The 17,933-nt window shown below is 45.9% G+C and overlaps 1 protein-coding gene across 3 annotated transcripts in view; it reads right to left on the reverse strand.

Annotated features, from left to right (window-relative positions):
* NLK (nemo like kinase) overlaps positions 1-16,967 on the reverse strand; it is a 43,127-nt gene extending 26,160 nt beyond the window's left edge. The window contains exons 1-2 of one of the 3 annotated variants that reach the window (XM_061363307.1): positions 16,834-16,967; positions 15,350-16,304 (exon numbers count right to left, since the gene is read on the reverse strand). In XM_061363307.1, coding sequence (XP_061219291.1) covers positions 15,350-15,807 — 458 coding nt within the window. In that variant the 5' untranslated portion in view covers positions 15,808-16,304; positions 16,834-16,967. Of the gene's footprint in view, positions 1-15,349; positions 16,468-16,833 lie in introns of those variants that run through there. The other 2 variants (XM_061363308.1, XM_061363306.1) reach the window with 2 other exon arrangements.
* Positions 16,968-17,933: the final 966 nt, after the last annotated feature.

Genomic DNA, 17,933 nt, shown 5'->3' on the forward strand with positions numbered 1-17,933 from the left:
GAAAATTAAAGGGATACTGTTATGGTTAAGATCTTTAAAAATGTTCCATTTGTCTTCCCTTCATGGAAGCTTAACACTGAAACTGCTTTCCAAATCAAATTCATTTACACAAAATTTTCTGGTTATGCTTGAGACCTTTTTATTTACTTCTCAACTGCCTATATGAACCCCAGCAAGAGTCAGTTCTAACACCACACAGGACATTTATTCCAATAGATTTCTTAATTCCATAAAAGATTTCTTTTTTTCCAGTCAATGGCACAGCTCTCTAAGGTCTGCGCTGTTCATAAATAAATAACATGCAACAAGCATACAAGTCTCCATTGTATTTTTGTCCTTTCCTTCTGTATTTTGAAAGCATATACCACAATTACATGAACTACTACATTCCTGGCCCCATTCCCTGACCTCTATTCCCATCCCCACCAGCCAACCAAGGAAAACCCAAATGAGAAACCTTCTCCATGTCCAACAAGCCTCCAGGCTTTGGCACAGTTCCTAGGATATTTCTGCACCTCTATAGCAAAGTAGGTTAATAAAGCCTCTGGTCACATCCTCTAGACAGATACCCAGTTTCCAGCAGTAACCATCCCCAGCCCCTTCAGCGTCACTGCCAGCTCTCCCCTGTCCTCTCTTCCTCCTGACCACCCTTTTCCCATAGGGGGACAGGGACAAAACAGAACAAGGAATAGGGACCAAACCCCTTTTCGCCTCCTGACTCCAATGCAGCTGCCCAGTAACCCCTGTGAAGCAGCACCATGCCTCATCTCAGTATCTCAACACTTCATCCTCCAGGTGCATCTATCGTGTTTCAGTCACTCAGTTTCTCACCACCATCGTGTTTGGCTGTTGGCCACCATATGAAAAACCCCAGAGTATTCAAACCAAAGTCTGCAACCAACATTTCAAACATAGTACTTCAAAGCAATTACATTCCAGTGCTCTCCACTACCACCATAGGAAATGGTTGTATCTGCTGGGGCAGTGTTCAGCCCATGTCACTGCACACAAGGCAACCAGACACCAGTTTTTCCGAGGCTTCCTCTCTACATTTCACTCATGTAAATCATCGTAAACCACTGCTATTTTATTTCCTGTGTAAATATTTCTATGTTATCAAGCCTGCACAGTCATCCCTTGTTTGAATCACTGTAGGAACAGCAGGGACATGTCAAAACACAAGTGTGAAATAAACTCATAACCTGTATGATCCAAAAGCCTAGAAGATGCTTTAGGGCCATGGGATATTTTGGGGATGTGAAAGAAGTGCTTTTATTTTTAGTGTATGTTGATGAAGGTTTAAGAAAGATCCACAACTTACAAAGAAGGGGAGAGGAGATAATCAGGCTCATATTTATTAACAGGGAGTTTAAAGAGACATCATTCTCCTATTACTATGAACCAGTGAAGTGAATGATCCTCTGTCACATACCATCAAGCTTCACAATGCTGTAAAAGTTCCACCTATTTCCATGGCAGTTTCAATTACATCGGAGCCATACCCACTCCTTTCATTAGATTCAAAAGCCAATTTCAGAAATACTAAGATATTAGAGTGACAGACTAAACCAGACAGGTAAATAGCACCTTTGCATTAACAGCCTGCTGAGAGCAATGCAAGATGTTCTGCCAGGGCTGCGACAGGCAGGATGTGTAACCACTGCCACTTCTCAGCCTGTGGATAATTCTATGAAGCTATCTATGACTTACCAATCAAATGACTGAAGTACTGTAAGATCGGCAAAATCCGGATTTTCAGGCAAAAGCAAGTCCTTGTCTATAGATATATGTATATACTTAAGAACTGCTTGGAATTGGGCATTTGGCAGTCAGAATTGTTCTTGCTAAAGTTCCTTTAAGAGTACAGGTTCTACCTTTGTAACACCTCCCAGCACTTAACATGACTCCTTTCCACCTGTGATGAAGTGTATGACCAGCACTCAGACAAATAATTAGGGTGTTTGCAATAGGCTTTGCTATGCAGTGTTACACCTATCACCTGAAGCAGAGCATCCCTTTTTAGGTGACTTGTTGAAGCCAATGAATGAACACAAGCCATTTTTCCACTGAAGTCTATCCAAGTGCTTAATAACTGCAAAAATAATACAGGAACAACATAAACTATCAATGTAAAACGAGTGATGGCTGATTCTTGCTAGTCTTCCATTCCTTTATTTTTGTTTCCTTTCCTGGGACAGTAGTTCAGATTGAAGTGGAACTGGTCATTATAATGAATTTATTGCTCAATAACCAACCACTGATCAGTGATATCATCAGCAATACCAAACCCTCAGAGATGGAAATACAAACATATCTCGGGTATGACGGATCTGTTCCTGCAGCTCTGCTGGCTGCTGTGCAGGGTAACACACTCTCATCTGCATCCTACACAGCAGCTGGTTTGCTTTCACCACTGCAGCCAAAGACACACGGAAGCCAGACCTGGTGGCTCTTCTCCATCTTTTAATCATAGAATCACAGAATGGTTTGGATCGGAAAGGACCTTAATATCATCCAGTTCCAACCCCCCTGCCATGGGCAGGGACACGTCACACTAAACCATGTCACCCAAGGCTCAGTCCAACCTGGCCTTGAACACCACCAGGGATGGAGCATTCACAGCCTCCCTGGGCAACCCACTCCAGTGCCTCACCACCCTAACAGAAAAGAATTTCATCCTTATATCCAATCTAAACTTCCCCTGTTTCAGTTTGAACCCATTACCCCTTGTCCTGTCACTACAATCTATGTTTCTCTGTTCTGAATCAGACAAAACCCCTGTGATATCAGAAATCAGCACAAGGGTGTGATTCCAGTCTTGGGACGTTCTGATGTACAGACTCTTGGAAGAAAACGCAGGATTGAAAGAGGACCAAATGAATGCCTCTGAAACACTTTAAACCCCAAGTTTAAACAACAGTTCAGTATGAAATGATTACAGAAGGATTCCCTTCACTGGGCCATATGATGGGTGACAAAATCTCCTTGGGAAGAACTGCAGGAGTGATGAGACTATGGATGCAATATGCAAATTACCAAACACATCTGTTCTCCGTGCTTTAGATGGATAAACAGGGGCACAAACCCCATAAGGTGACATCCCCACAACAGAGATCAGAGAAAAAGGCACAAGTAGGTCAAGGCTGGTCCCCATTCTGTCAACATTCACCTACTTGTCTTCAGCTGCTTCAGAAAACAATAAACAATCCAAACCTGAAGAACACAAACGCTTTTCTCCTTCAGCAGGGGCCCGAGGAAGGCTGCACTTCAGATTACGGGCTCAGGTAAGCATGTCAGTGCCCTGCCCTCACAAGCACAGAGGAAGGAAGACCCTAATCCTGACTTTTCATACACAACCAATGAGCAAATACACTCAGAAAAGCACCTGGATACCTTGAGCTCTCTCTAATACCTTAGAAACAAATAAAAGGTGCCTTCTACTTCACAACTAAAACCTGCTTTTAGCCGGGCTGTAAGTACAACTCTTTACTTGAACCAACCCAGGTGACCTATGGTGAAAGAGATCTAAAACCAAGCATTTTTGCCTCTCAGCACTGCTGGTGTTTTGCACTGATACAGTCCTCGCCTGTGTTTGGGTTTGGTTTGGTCTTTTTCACTTACATTTGCAGAAGCACAAGAAAACAGGAACCATTCAGCCCCGCTGTGCTTTACCCATACATCATGTTAACCAGACCAGTTTCCAGGAGGATGACTTGGAGGACACGTGCCTTTAGCAAAACAATTGGCAGATCTTCATTTGCCAAGACGTCACTCTTAGCCTCTGTCTATTCTTGTTTGCTCTGGATTCATCCTTGCCAGTGAAATAGGAATGATGACTCGGAAAATGCAACTCAATGGAAGACACCTCACTCTTGTTTAAAAAAGAAACCCCCCAGAACAGCATTTCAATTTCTTTTGTATTGTTTTCACTGTCTTTTTTTAATATACATGAAGAGTTAAGAGCTGGTTTGCAATGCATCTTCCTGAGCCCTCAGCCACAGCTCAAACCAGACGCAGAAAGGGCTGAAGTTAAGGCATGCCAGTGTCAGTCTGCATTTATAACCTTGCCTGCTGTTACATTCTGCATATTAATTTTATGCATATCCTGTCTTTCCGTGACCTATTTGATCCATGTCCCTTCAGTCTGTCAGAACATTAACAAGAAGAGTAATTCTGCTTCATCCACATACCCACAAGCCACAAATCAACATCAAGGAGGCCTGGTCCAGAGGGTTTCAAAAGCACTTGAAGAGAACACAGGAGGGTCAGAAAGCACCAAGAGATTCAGGAAATTCTCTTCTTCATTTCATCTAAACCCACCAGCCTCGGAGTTGATACAATTAAGAAAGATGGATTACAAGCAGTCTGGGAATAGCTGATATATTCTCTTCCTTCTCCTGTAAAGCTTACCTGTGAGATATTGTCCCTCCAAACAAGAGATGTGAAGTAAATGAGCCAACCAGAATTTACAGAAACATCCACACGAGTTACATTGCTGTACGAGAACAGCCTCTTTAACAATGCTTTTGTTCTGCTTACTGTGTACTCTCTGGGGGGAAAAAGCTCTTAGTAAGGGCTTTCAAATGGTTTCGTATCAGTTGTCAAGGGCCTTTAAAAATGAAGGCAGAAAGAAGCCAAAAAGGTACTCTGATAAAAGACAGAGACACATACACTTCTATTCAGCAGTTAGTACACTGTGAGCTCCCGCTCCAGACAGAAGTGTCACACACGGGTGAAAGGGATTCAAAATGGACTGTGACTTTCCCTGTATTTGCTGCAATAATCCTTACCCGATTCATTAGGACCCAAACCAGTTAATGGAAAATGGGTCTCAGGGAAACAAAGTCTGGTGACCCAGAGCACACAGCAGACTTCCTCCTTCCTCATCTACAACTCGCTTGGCTTTCAAGTGTCCTTCGCAGAACTCAGCAAGGCCAGCACAGATCTCAGCAGCTCCCTCACACGAAGCAGATCGCTCAGTTCTGAAAACTGCTGCTATCTTTATGCAGTAAGTTTTGCTATTAACAGCCAAATAGTCTTCAGCAGTTACAAGAATCTGTATTAAATAATACAAAGCATTATCTTGAAATTAAACCCCTATGCACACTTTAAAGAGAGACGGAAAATCAGTGGCTTTTCAGAAAAGAGCTAATCATGTAGATCAAATCAGAATAACTAGTTGGCCATCAGTTCACCACCATCTCAGCTTTATTGCTCCCACGAAGCAAAGGCTCTGTTCTGACAATACATTTAGCTTAGGAAAGGAAGAAAACTGAAAGAGCACCGCCTGGTGGTGCCAGAATACTGAAGAATTGCCCTGAAACCAGGAATAAAATCTGGAATACCACCATTCCCACATGACAAGGAAGCTAAAACACCAGTTTCTCTGGTGAGCAACTTGGTTTGCACCTATTAAAATGAGTTTGCGTATGGAAAAGAATGGGGGACAGAAAATCCTTCTCTGGAGCCCTGGGATTCCTACATTTCCCAGTGAATTTCACTTTTCCACAAAATATCCTGCAGAAGTTCTTGAACAGAAAGCTCCAAATTGGCTGTTTCCAAATTACACACAAATACCATCAGACCTTCTTCTAAGAAAATTAAAGGAATCACAGAAGATCATTTATCAAAGTCCATATTCTACAGAATGATTCTGCTATAACCATTCTGGTGTTACAGCCAACATCATCAAGAGCATAAAAATTCCACTCACACACATATGTTTCCAAGCCTTTATCAAAAATACCACAACAGGAAATTAAAGAATGATACTACCAGGACACAACGGATTCATGATTAAAGCTCAAATTCTTACTAAGCACTTTTAAACACTGTACATGGCCACGTTTCAAAGTCAACCATAGCCATGAAGTTATTCAATATCGAGGCTGATACAGCTCTGCTGTCACTGACCCATCACTCTCGCACAACAAAAGAAGACAGAGCTTTAAATATTAAATGAAGCCCAGGTTGTTTGGGTGTTCTGATGCACTGAACAGTTCCCTCTTCTGTGAGGCTGCCTGCAGGCGGGTGCCCAGCGCTGTGCTCGTGCCGTGTGTGTGTGTATGTGCACAGTGCTGGTGTGTGCACCCACACCCCACACGTCAGGTTCACTGGGCACAACTGGCCTTCTCCCATGATTACTGGAACTCCCAGCAGGCTAACTTCTCTAATTCGCAGCAAAATGAAGGTACTCTAAACCATAAAAGAATGTGCCGATGATTTCACTGATCAAGGCTCCCAGTGCACTCTACAAGATATAAAACATACTAAAGGCATCCGTATTTTAACAATTTAACTTTGGCCAAGTTAGGGCATTCCTGGCCACAGGCACATCAGGGATTTCCCTACAAGATGCTCAGTTCTGTGACTGACAGGCTTCACTCAGTATCTGCTTATTTGGCATCGCAGGCCACTGTGTAACCCATTCATACGGCACACTCAGGAATGCCAAATGTTTCTGCAGAGCAGGCAACTCTGCTCTTTCCCAGGTTATTCCTACAGTGCACTATGGATGAAGCTCCAGTGGTTTCTAAGAGGAGCAGGAGTTGTTTTCCACCATTTAGCCCTCCTACCTAAACACTATTGTCTTCATTTGAACATGCTGTTGATAAGCTGCACTTCATGCAAAGCACTGCAAACAATACTGGAAAACAGGAAAAAAGGTTGGAAGTGATGAAAGGACAGTCTGCACACAGTGAGAGAGAAAGACATCACAGAATCATAGAATAGAATAATGGAATAAAGAAAATAGAATAAAGAAAACATGTTACCTATGTCATTCTTTTAAAAGAACTGGCTTACTGGTACAACAGCATTAGTGTTTGCAACCTCTCTGTATTTAGATAGCAGATAATTGCTATGGTTGGTACCACCTTTAGCTACCACCCCATCCACTACCACTCACATTCACTTCTTCCTTGTAACTGCTTATTATGGTCAAACACTGTTATCAATAAATAAATGCATTAACCACAGAAGCCTCTATCCTTTACATACATATTTGTACTGCCTGTCATAAGCCACTTTCATTTAAGCATCTACTACCTCACACAGGGGTCTATTTTTACAGAATTGGAGGTAATGGTTAGTTTGAGCCACAATAAAGAGAAACCTACAGCATCTACCATGTGATGTAGTTCCAAAGTGTAATACTGGGATTTGCCCATTCTGACAGCACTGAACTGTCTGTGGAACAGCTGAACCCATCCACATGAGTACCTGGAGAGCTGTAAAGCATCTTCCTGTGTTTGAAAACAAGCTCTGCAGTTTACACCAGCACTAAGGAGTCCGATCGCTCGTGGAACCAACACTAAAGCTGCCTTACCTAAAAACATTACTTACTCCTTCCAGAATTTCCCAACTTCACAGGTAGTTTAGAACAGACTCAAACTGGTGTAAACCTGAGCTGCAGCTGGAAACTGAGACCCTATTTCCTACACAGAAAGCGATCGTATCACTGTAAATCTCTGGTAAAAGCAATCGAGAACAGCCATTGATCACCACCATTAAATAATCCACCACAGAGATTCCACGTGGCCACAAGCTATTCAGGAAGTACCAGGAGTTCTACAGATTTGAATTTCAGAACAAAATCCAAACATTTCCAGATAAATTACACTTGTAATATTTATAACTTAATCTTTAATCAAGTGCTTACTCCCCACTTCTAAAGGTTACAGAGGAAATTGCAGGAACTGAGACAAGCTTCTTTTATTGAATTCTTTTGACTAGAAACAAATGGGGTTTCAGTAAACACTAGGACCTGTTCCCAGTAGAGACCCTACTTCTTATGTAACTTCTCACATTCCACAAGGATTTTAAAGCCTGAATTACCTCTGTATCATCTTATTCTCTGCTCAAGGACTTTCATTTTTCAATGAATTCAACGAAGAAGCCAATTCTAATCTCAGGAAATCTCCAGAGTTTGGAAATAAGCACGGAAACTGGACTAACAGAAACCCAACACAGCAAAGGTGTAACCCACAAGAGTGGGGGAAAATTACTCATTCTGTGTGTCAGTTGAAATTCTGTTTTGAAGAGTCAGAACAGTCCCGTAACATCCTCTGGCTATGAGCAGGTAACTGAGGGTGCCCCAGCACACCTTCTACAAGCCCTGCACGAGAATATGAGTGCAGAGGTTGTAGGGGTGGCCACCACCATTGTTAGACCAAGCAGGACACAGATGTGAACTGAGTGAGTATCACAGCCCAGCTGCACACTCCTTCCAGCCGTGATCCTGATCACACAAGGAGATCATAGCGTTCCCCATGTGCCATTTCAATCCTTCAGAAATACAGAGGGGGAAGCTTCTCACATTGTGTGGAAGGAGAGGACTCACCTGCTCCACTGCAGCTTTTCTTCTTAAGAAACCAAAGCCCCAAGGCGCTCAAGTAACCAAAGCTTCCACATAAAAGAACCTGGGAGCTAGATCCCATTGGTACACAAAACCTGGTAGTAAAGCTACTGTTCAGTATTTGCTTGCAAACAACTCAGACAAGCAGGACTTCAAAAGCTAACCCTCAAATACAGAACAGATGGGTCTACTTACATACAGGAGCCTACAGGAACAGTTTAACCTAATACTTTATTTTAGCCTAGAATACAGTCCTATTCCCCCAACACCTCCCTCCATCATGAGACTCACTCATCTGTGCTGTGTTGCAGTCTAAGCCAGCTTCTCATTTTTTCTCTTATTTCCCAACACTTAAATTACAGTTCTTTGTGGATTTTCTTTAACATGCCATTGTAAAAAACATTTCCAATTATATTAACAAATTGCTGTTCATTTAAATAAACACAAATTCAGTTAAAGTAAGCACAACTCAACTCTCAGCTAGCTTTTCTCACATGAAAAGCCAAACGTTAGGTATTCCAGACTAGAAGGCAGAACTTTCCAGAGGATTAAAGATACATGAGACCCAGATGCAACCATTACAAGTCATCAAACACTTCAAACATATCCCAAAGGCTTCCTTCTACTTTACCTGCCCAAAGCTGTTTTCATTCTCAATCCCACTGTTCCCCCAAGAAATCAAGCAGCCTGGCGACATCAAGCAGCACCACACAACACACACACTTGTTACTCACCTTTATTTACTACTCCATTTGATCACCTACACCAGGTAGGAATGCTTATGCTTTCGCCCATTCATAAACACTAAAGGCACTTGTGCTTTAGGATTAATGAAATGGGCAATCTAAACACTCTCTTAAGGAAGATGGAAGAGTGCATGGGGGGAGAGGGGAAACATCTGAAATACCTCTTCTGAAAAATCAGTATCAGATTGTGGATCCAGTCACAAGCTGTTCTACAGCAACACTTGCAGAATTCCGAGGGCAGCGAGTGCTCCCAGGATCTAACTGCATTATCAGCATGTGGATACAGGATCTGCAGGTGCTGCAAAGGAACATGCATTTCGAGCGACCCGAAATGCTGCTGACCCTGGCATAATTTACAGCCAACTGATTTATCCAAAACGGTCCTCACCCATCTTTGACAAAAATCAAATGCTATCCACATTCCTCCCTTCCTGCATCATCTTGCAAGGCAATAATGAGCAATCTAGTATATTGCTTAGCTTGAATTTCACCTAATTCCCAACATCTAATTTAAAAGCAAGGAGTTATTATATCCATTTCATTTAATGCAGCACATTCAGGGAATAGACATTTAACTGTTAAGAGAATTTTTCTTTTCAAGAAATTTGAAAAAATAAAATAAGCAACCCAACTTAAACCTAGAAGCTTTGCAGAATTCCCCATATAAACCCCTAAGTAAGTCATTGTTCTGCTATATTTCTTCACTAATAGAGTCAGAATCCAATTTAGATACAGCAATGCTTTAAAAAATACTGACATAGAGATTAAAGATAATCACCTGCAGATCCTTAAATTGTGCTGGTTAAGTGTGAAACACAATGCACACTGCTCCGTAATGTGCCCATTGCCAGCATCGCTTCTTTTGCCTCAGGCATCCTCATGGTTTCCTCCAAGAAATAACTGGATAAAACCGACTTAGTCTCTTGCTTAGGAAATCACTGCCTATCTGCATCAGAGCTCACACAACAGGAAAACTCACTCAAGTAGAACACAGAAAAAGTGGAAAACTGCCACAGTTTAACCCCAACAGCCAACTGAGCCCCACAGAGCCACTGGCTCCTCCCCAGTGGGATGGGGAGGGAATTGGGAAAGTGAGGAAACCTGTGGGTTGAGGCAAAGACAGTTTAATAGGTAACACGAGGAACTCCTTCCCCACTTCCCGTGCAGGCAGGTGCTCAGCCACCCCCAGCACAGCTGGGCTCCATCACACCTAACGGTGACCCGGGAAGGCAAACACCATCACCCTGAGTGCCCCTCCTCACACAGCAGCTGACACAGACAACCAAGGCCTCCAAAAACCCTGGATTTTTCTTTTTTAACTATTTTGACCTATTATTTAATAAGCAGTATTTATGATTTCTAAGCACTTTTGTTGCCCCTTTCTAAAGCAAATTTCACCACTCAAAAAATCAACACCTCACACTGTAGATGCTTCCCACTCTTAGGAGTTACATTCTTGATTAGTACTGTTGTTGCATCTTAGCCAGCTGTAACATCAGTACTTTAAAAGGCTCTTTGGATTTGTCTTGGATTTGCTCACTTTGAATGTTTTGTGGGGATCTTCTGAGTAACATCATTGGTGTGGATTACTCCTTCCAGAGCCTCTTGATCCAATTCTGGTGGATATTCTGTTCCATCTCCCAGAGCTATCGCTTCTTGCTCACAGCTCTCCACTCAGTGCTGAGTCTCACTCACAGTGAGAGCTCCAGGATAAACTTGAGACTCATTTTGTATCTTGCTGATCAATAACAAAAAAGTCATTTCAGCCTAACACAAAATGTCAGATGGAACAGGCTAAAGCAAAGCAAACAACTGCCCATCTAAATGCTAATTTACATGGGACATTTCCCAGCCGTTGGAGTACTGTGTTCCACTAACAGGTCAGGTTTGAGGGACTGGAAAAAGGTCATGAGATAAACAGCTTTAGCTGAGGGGAAAAAAATCTCTCACTCCAAAAGTCTTAAAGGGTTTGATAAAACAAATGTTCCTCAATCGGCTCTTTCTAAACTTTCCATGCTCACCAGGCAGGACTTTTGCATTACCATTTGCATTAACTATGCAAAACATCCTTGTGGTTCGCAGGTCAGAAGGGGCTCTCATCTGCCATTATTCATCATTTTGAAGCTGTAATGTCTTTTTTTTTCCCCCTAATATACATTCTAGCAATTTTGTCCAAAACAAATTATCTCGATTGCACACTGGCTCAGCACACGTTCCTTTAAAGTAACAAGAGATTATCAGTTTATCCTGGGGAACGCCTTTCCTACCGCCGTGCTTAGTATCAGCGTAGTGATAAAACCCTTTAAAAATAGTTCTAGGATCCAGGCAACAATCAATTGTGTGCAATATTCTCTCAATTTTTATTTAGCATGGACTTTAGTGCTTCCAGGGCTCTGAAGGCCAGGAATGAACGGTAGATTTAGGCTGAATTATTCCTGCCTTTGAAAGTTACAGCAGCCTGCACATAATGTCCTACCTCGACATCAACAGCCAAACTATTTGGAACGTTAAACTGCTGTTTGACTTCCTGAATAAAAAGTATTAGAAGAATACAGTGCAATTTAAAACTGTGTAAACAGGGACTTCAAAACAACAAAACAAGACACCAGTATCTATTGTCTCTGTAACACATTTCCCACAGAGATGGGGAACTTTTTGCTAATACTAAAGCAGTTGCTGGATTTCACAATCTTTGATGAATGACAATAACTGCTCAGCATTAGAGACAAACATGCCTAGCAGAGCCACAGTTTCTTACCTCACTAAAGCAGAACTACCCCAACCAACAAGACATTTCAGCAGCAGCGTTTTAACAACAGCAGCAAAAGTAATTTGTTCCCTGCCTACCTCCTCGGAAGCTGCAGTTCCTCTTCAGCGGTGGAGGAACCCTGCATACAACAGCATGAGCACCTCTTGCACGGCTAAGAAGGCTTCACCAAACCCTTCAAGCCTTGGCAGGTTCAATGGGTAATTTTTTAATCATGGTTATTATTACTTGTAGGAATCCCACCAGATGGCAGCAGCATGTCTCCCCAGCAAAACAGGAGCACTTCTGCAAAGGACAGCTCCTTATTCTCAGAATACACACCCGAGACTTCTGAAAGTCAGCTGTAAAGTCTGAAACGTGAGGCACAGACAGAGTTTATGGCTGGAACTCAAATCTGGGTCTTTTTCAGCACTTTCAGAACACATTAATTAATGTGAAGCAGAGAATGCTTGAAGAGCAAATTGCTGTTTTGAGCAAATGAGGGACCCAGAATAGTTCATGGTGAGGTGCCAAACCAGGGTGCAGTTAAGCAAATCTGCTGGACCTGGGGATGGCACCAAGACACCTTGTCCTGCTTCAGCTACTGCCCCCAACGGTCCCAGCTCAGAAGCATCAAGCTCTGGTGTTAACATGCACATCTCTATGTTAACACACAATGAAAATGGGTAAATATAGTAATTTAATGCTGATTGATCAAGAGAGTCTCTCCTGCTTTGCCAGCTTGGGTTAAGTTCACTTTAAGAGCTACATGGATTCAAAGGAGTTAATGCGCCAGTGGGAGCTGATTTCAAGTATTAACGGTGATGAGATGAGCGAGGACACAGTCTGTGTGTACAAACACCAGCAGTACAAGCCTGCATGAGTTAATAATGAAAATGCTGAAGCACGATGCTTTGGCTCTTCACGAGTGAGAAACTCCAGCAGCACATTAGCTGCCCCAAAACATCATAAAGTACCGGACAAATGAACTAATGACAAATGGTAATTCAACTGCCAAGTCACAGTCTCTCTCAGTAAGCGAACGGGAAACTCAATACCACACGCCTCTGATTACTTCTTTGACGAGCTAAACTTCACTGCAGGGTGAGTTGTGTCTTTCTAGACAATGCAGTGACACATCCGAGAAGCGAGATGAAAGACTGCTTCTTCAAATACTCAAACTGTCTGCAGAATAACATCCATCTCCCTCAGAAGCACAGATAGGAACTTCTCAGTTATCTATTAGTGCAAATACATGCTCAGAAAGAGACAGACAAGCAACAGAATCCTTATTCACAATCAGCTTAGGCCTTATGCTTCTCAAAATTCTGTGTTTACACTTGTACCAAAGCATACATTTTTCATGTCTAAGTCAATTTAAACTATAAATACCCAAATCGATGTTTCTGTTCGGTTGCATTATCTCAGGTAGCTACAATTAAATTACACAGGCATTCTTTCACGTTTTGAATTACATCTAAAATTCAGTTTAATTATTGCTTACAGACTCCTGCACGCAGCCTGCATTCACCCACAGAAGTTAATACAAAATGCCAGAGCCTAGCAGTGACCACTGAGTTCAAATATAGGTGAGCAAAGAGAAACTCATCTCAACCAGTTACCTTCTCAGTCTGCAAGCCTTGCAACTGTGCCGAAGGGGAGCTACCTCCAAGCTTCTGCTTTTATTTCACTTAACACCCTCCCCTTCCTTCCCCCCCAAGCTGCAGTAAAAGCCGCAGTCACAACTTTGCAAGCACGGTCCCACCAGTGGCAATCCCTGCTAGAGTGGAGGCAGGGCATGGGCAAGGGGCTCGGACGGGTGAACACTTTTGGTACCTGGTGTCAGTCAAGAGCAAACCCTTCTTTGCACACTTTTGTTTTTCCCCTCGGCATTCTTAATGACATTATATTTAAATATAAATATATATAAATATTTAAATAGGCATCTAAATCACCTTTTATTCTACTGAACGTTATGAAAGCAGATCTCTCTCTGCACCTTATTTTTTGGCAAACAGAACTGACAAAATAAAGACCTAGGAAATCCATCCTGGTAAACCACACGACAGCAAGGGCTGATCTTACATAACAAGCTAAATTTAAGCAAGCCTGCAACAATTAAGTTAAAAAAACTCCACACTTTATCCAAAAAATATCTGAACAGATGGAAATTTCTTCAGATAATTTCTTAGAGCAGATTCCTTGTCAGGTTTCATTCTTTTCTATCAACTTCTTAATACCACACCAGAGCACAAACGCGGCGGAAGTACCTGTGCAACAGCACCCCTGCGACCCTGAAAGCTTTGCATTTAAATTAACCCCCAGGGCCTTCTGCATTAAGGAACACAAGATCAACCACAACATTAACCTACCCCTGCTCTGTGCAGCTTGTTCAGCCTTCTTAGGGAACACGAGTTTATTACAGCACGATCTGGTTACGAGTGAGCAGCATTAAGTGCTGGGATGGAGGAATATCGTGTCCTGCTCTTCCAAGGCCTGTCCTGCAAAGCACTCTGCCACCATATGCTGGCACAGGCTGCAAGCCCCACCACTTAACACCTCTCCCTCAGTAGAATTACAGCTCGGGCTGTACCTAAGGCAAAGCTCCTCGAGCACCACAGAACGTCGCAGGGACCGAGCGCTGTGGAAAGTTCTGCAGGGCCACAACAGACAGTGGCACACTTCAAACTTTGTGTTTGCCGTACAGGAAGTGTGCTGCAACATGCCTGATCTCAGCACCAGCACCGAGGCTGCTCCGTGCTCCTAATGAACGTGTCGGAATACCGTAAACTGACAGCCATTTATGAAAAATGGAGAGAGAGAAAAAAATCACATCAGTCTTGCTTCAGTGATCGGGAAGGGCAATAATTACATACACTGCATCAAAGTGGTCACAGAATACAGTACAAAAGATTGTGCTCCACTGAGAGAACCCTCTGAAGCAGGAAGGGGAACACAAGGACTGCAGGCAGTGCTACCGTGAGACGGAAAAAGCCCATTTACATTTATGAGAAGAGAGCAAAGTTCAGGCATTCTGATTCAGGTAGCACACAGCACGCTACCGCAGGTCAAACAGTCTCCTAGACAAAGATCTTGACAGGTGACTGAAGAAGGAAGACATTTTCATATGCTTTTACTTCCTACCTCTTAAGTCAGGTCACATCATATATTCTAATGCTCATTTGTTAACCTGAAATTTTAGGAAGCACAGCTCAGCTACACAGAATGCATATTCTAATGAAATGTATAAGAAGTACACGTTGCATTTGTCTCAGAGGAGAATGGTGGTGTGGCCTGTTGGTCAGAGGTTGCTCTTCACCACTCTAAACCTCCTTCTGCCAACAAAAACAAGTGAAGCCAACTTTCTAAGAACAGAAAAAACCCAGTGAAAACTGTAGTAAGCAGCTTTCTGGTATTCTGATACAAATGACAAAGCCAAGGATGAATTATGATCTGGTAAAAAATGAACAAATCGGTTTGGTTTTTGTTTTCTTTACTCACCAGACAACCCCAAAGGCTCCGTATCCAATAGGTCTGTCCGGCTCAATGTCCAGTTGCTGCTGTGGATGTTGTGAGTGCTGATGATGGTGCGCTTTAACTGCAGCGGCTGCTGCAGCTTGTACCTGAGCTGGGGCTGCTGCAGCTGGTCCAGGGGCCTGGCCTGGTGCCGGGGATGGGAAATACGGCTGCTGCTGCCCCGGGTTTAACATCGCCGCCGCTGCGGCCGCAGCCGCCGCAGCCGCAGCCGCCGAAGAGGCATGCTGCTGCACGGGATGGACCGCAGCTGCAGAGCCAGGGTGCAAGTGATGCTGAGGGTGGTGGTGGTGATGGAGGTGAGGAGGAGGGAGGTGAGGAAGGTGGTGGTGATGGTGGTGGTGGTGACCTGCTGCCGCCGCAGACGTACCGCCATTGTAAGCCGCCATCATTTTTGCGTTGGCTGTTGTGCCACAAAGAGACATTCAAAAAAATGCCCTTTGATTGGATAACAACTGGGTCAAGCTGTCATTTGGCCATAAAAATGAAATCTGCTACACTTTAAAAGACGTTGGGTTTCATCATACACGGCCCACCTTTAAAAACATTGAGCTCGACCGGCCTTATCTCTTCGTGAAGCCAAACAACTTTGAGACTCTCTTCATGTGTGCGTGAGCCAGCGTGCACGAACCCTCTTCCCCCAAGAGTCCAGCTGTGGGTGGCTACTGAAACTCCATCCTCGGGCCACTGGGTTGGGCTGGGTTTGGTTCTGTCCTTCACTTTGTTGTTTGTTTGTTAATGAAACAGAACTGGGGTGCTCAATCCCCCTTCCCCGCAGGAGGAGGGTGCCGAGTCTCTCCCCTGGAACACCCTGAGAGCACTGGCGACTTTATCCCTTCCATTCCCACATCCTCTCCACTTATCGCCTCGGAACCTCCCTGAGTGCCCCGGCACCTCCTACATAGCTCCCTCCTTCAGACACCTGCTCCCTCGAACAGAGAGAAAGAATAAAATAAATCAAACAACTCGGGACTCTGCAACTTTTCCTGGAAGGCCCGAAACAAGCACGGGCGCCCAGGAGAAGTGGTGAGGGGCGAGGAGGGGAGGGCGCGGGGGCGGGCGGGAGGGCAGCGGGCTGGGAAGCGGATAAAAATAGAGGGTGAGGAGAAGGGCCGGGGCAGGGCGGGGAGGGGGCGGGTGACAAATGGATGACAGGGGAGGGCCGGGGGGCGATGGGGGCGGCGGCGGCGGAGCCCTGACAGCCCGACCCGGGGCCGGCGGCGGGCAGCGCCTCAGCGGGGAGCGCGGGCGGCCGCGGCCCCCCCTCAGCGGGGCGGGGAGGGCGCGGGACAGCGGGTGAAGGGAGGAAGAAGAGGAAGGGGGGGGGGGTCTCCGGTGCGTGCGTGCGGCAGCAGCGGTGGGGGCAGCGGGCTGCCGGGCTCTCCTCAGGCCGCCGCCGCTCCGCGCCGCTCCGCCCCCCGGCCGCCGCCTCGCCCGCCGCCGGCACTCACCTTCTCACGGAGCCCCAGCGCGGAGCGCACAGCGGGCACGCGCACCCGGGCCGGCCACCCCCCCCCCCCTCCGCCCCCATGCGGGGCGCGCGCCCGACACCCGCCCGCAGCCAATCGGACCCGGCCCACCAGGCTCCGCGAGAGCCGCCCCCACCCAATCACCGACCGGGACCCAGCGCCGCCGGCCCATAGGACTCGGCCGCTGCAGAGACTCCCTGACTCAGTCCCGCCCCCTTGACCCCCGCCGCCCAATCACCGCGCGCCTCCGCGCCCAGAGCTAGCGAGACCCCGCGAGATTCCCTCACCTCACACAACCCTCACCTCGGGCGGCCCCGCCTTCTTCACCTCTCCTGCCAATCACATGGTGCCGGTCCGGCCTGACGGCCAATTAACTCTCCCTCCGAGCCGAGTTCCGCCCCCGAGACCTGCTTTTTGCCCAATCGCAGCTCCCTATCCGATCCAATTAGCCAATGAAGAGAAAAGAAAGCCCGAAAAGGGGTTACTGGGCCAATGGTACTCGGAGGCGAGGCGGCGGCGTGACTGGCGGCTCTCTTCGCGAGTGATTGGGGGCGATGGGCGGTTGAGGAGCCGCCGCTCTTCCAATCGCAGCGCGAGGCGCCGCCGGACGGACGAGGAAGTTGCTCGTGCGCCCGTCTTCTAGTGGGCAGATGGCCAATGGGAGGCGGGGAGCCGGCTGATGGGTGGGCATCTGGCCAATGGGAGGCGGGGATCCGGATGATGGGCGGCGGGAATAGCCAATGGCGTTCCCGGGGCGGGGTGAGATAAGGACGCGGCGGAGCAGGGAGGTCACTGTGGGTGCTGAGGGGAGGCGCGGGAAGCGGAGCGGGAGCCGGGCGGGTCCCTGCTCCCGTCCGCCGGCGTGGCGCGCCCCGTGCCTGTTGCCCTGAGGCGGCGGCCCTGGGGTGAGCCCGCCCGGGGCCGAGCGCGGGAAGAGGAGCTCGGCTTCCTGAGGTAGATGTTTCCCTCTCAGTCCCGCTCTCCAGAGGAAGGTGATTGCTAAAGCTGCCCTTCACCAGAGGAGCCTGCCTAGCTCGGCTGAAGGAAGGCGAATGTGTTTGGAGACGGGGGCTGGCCTGTTT

The sequence above is a fragment of the Neopsephotus bourkii genome, unplaced genomic scaffold (assembly GCF_033783945.1).
Source record: "Neopsephotus bourkii isolate Nb327-2 ecotype Australia unplaced genomic scaffold, CSIRO-AGI_Nbou_v1 NB_1154, whole genome shotgun sequence".
In the NCBI taxonomy this organism is placed as follows: domain Eukaryota; kingdom Metazoa; phylum Chordata; class Aves; order Psittaciformes; family Psittacidae; genus Neopsephotus; species Neopsephotus bourkii.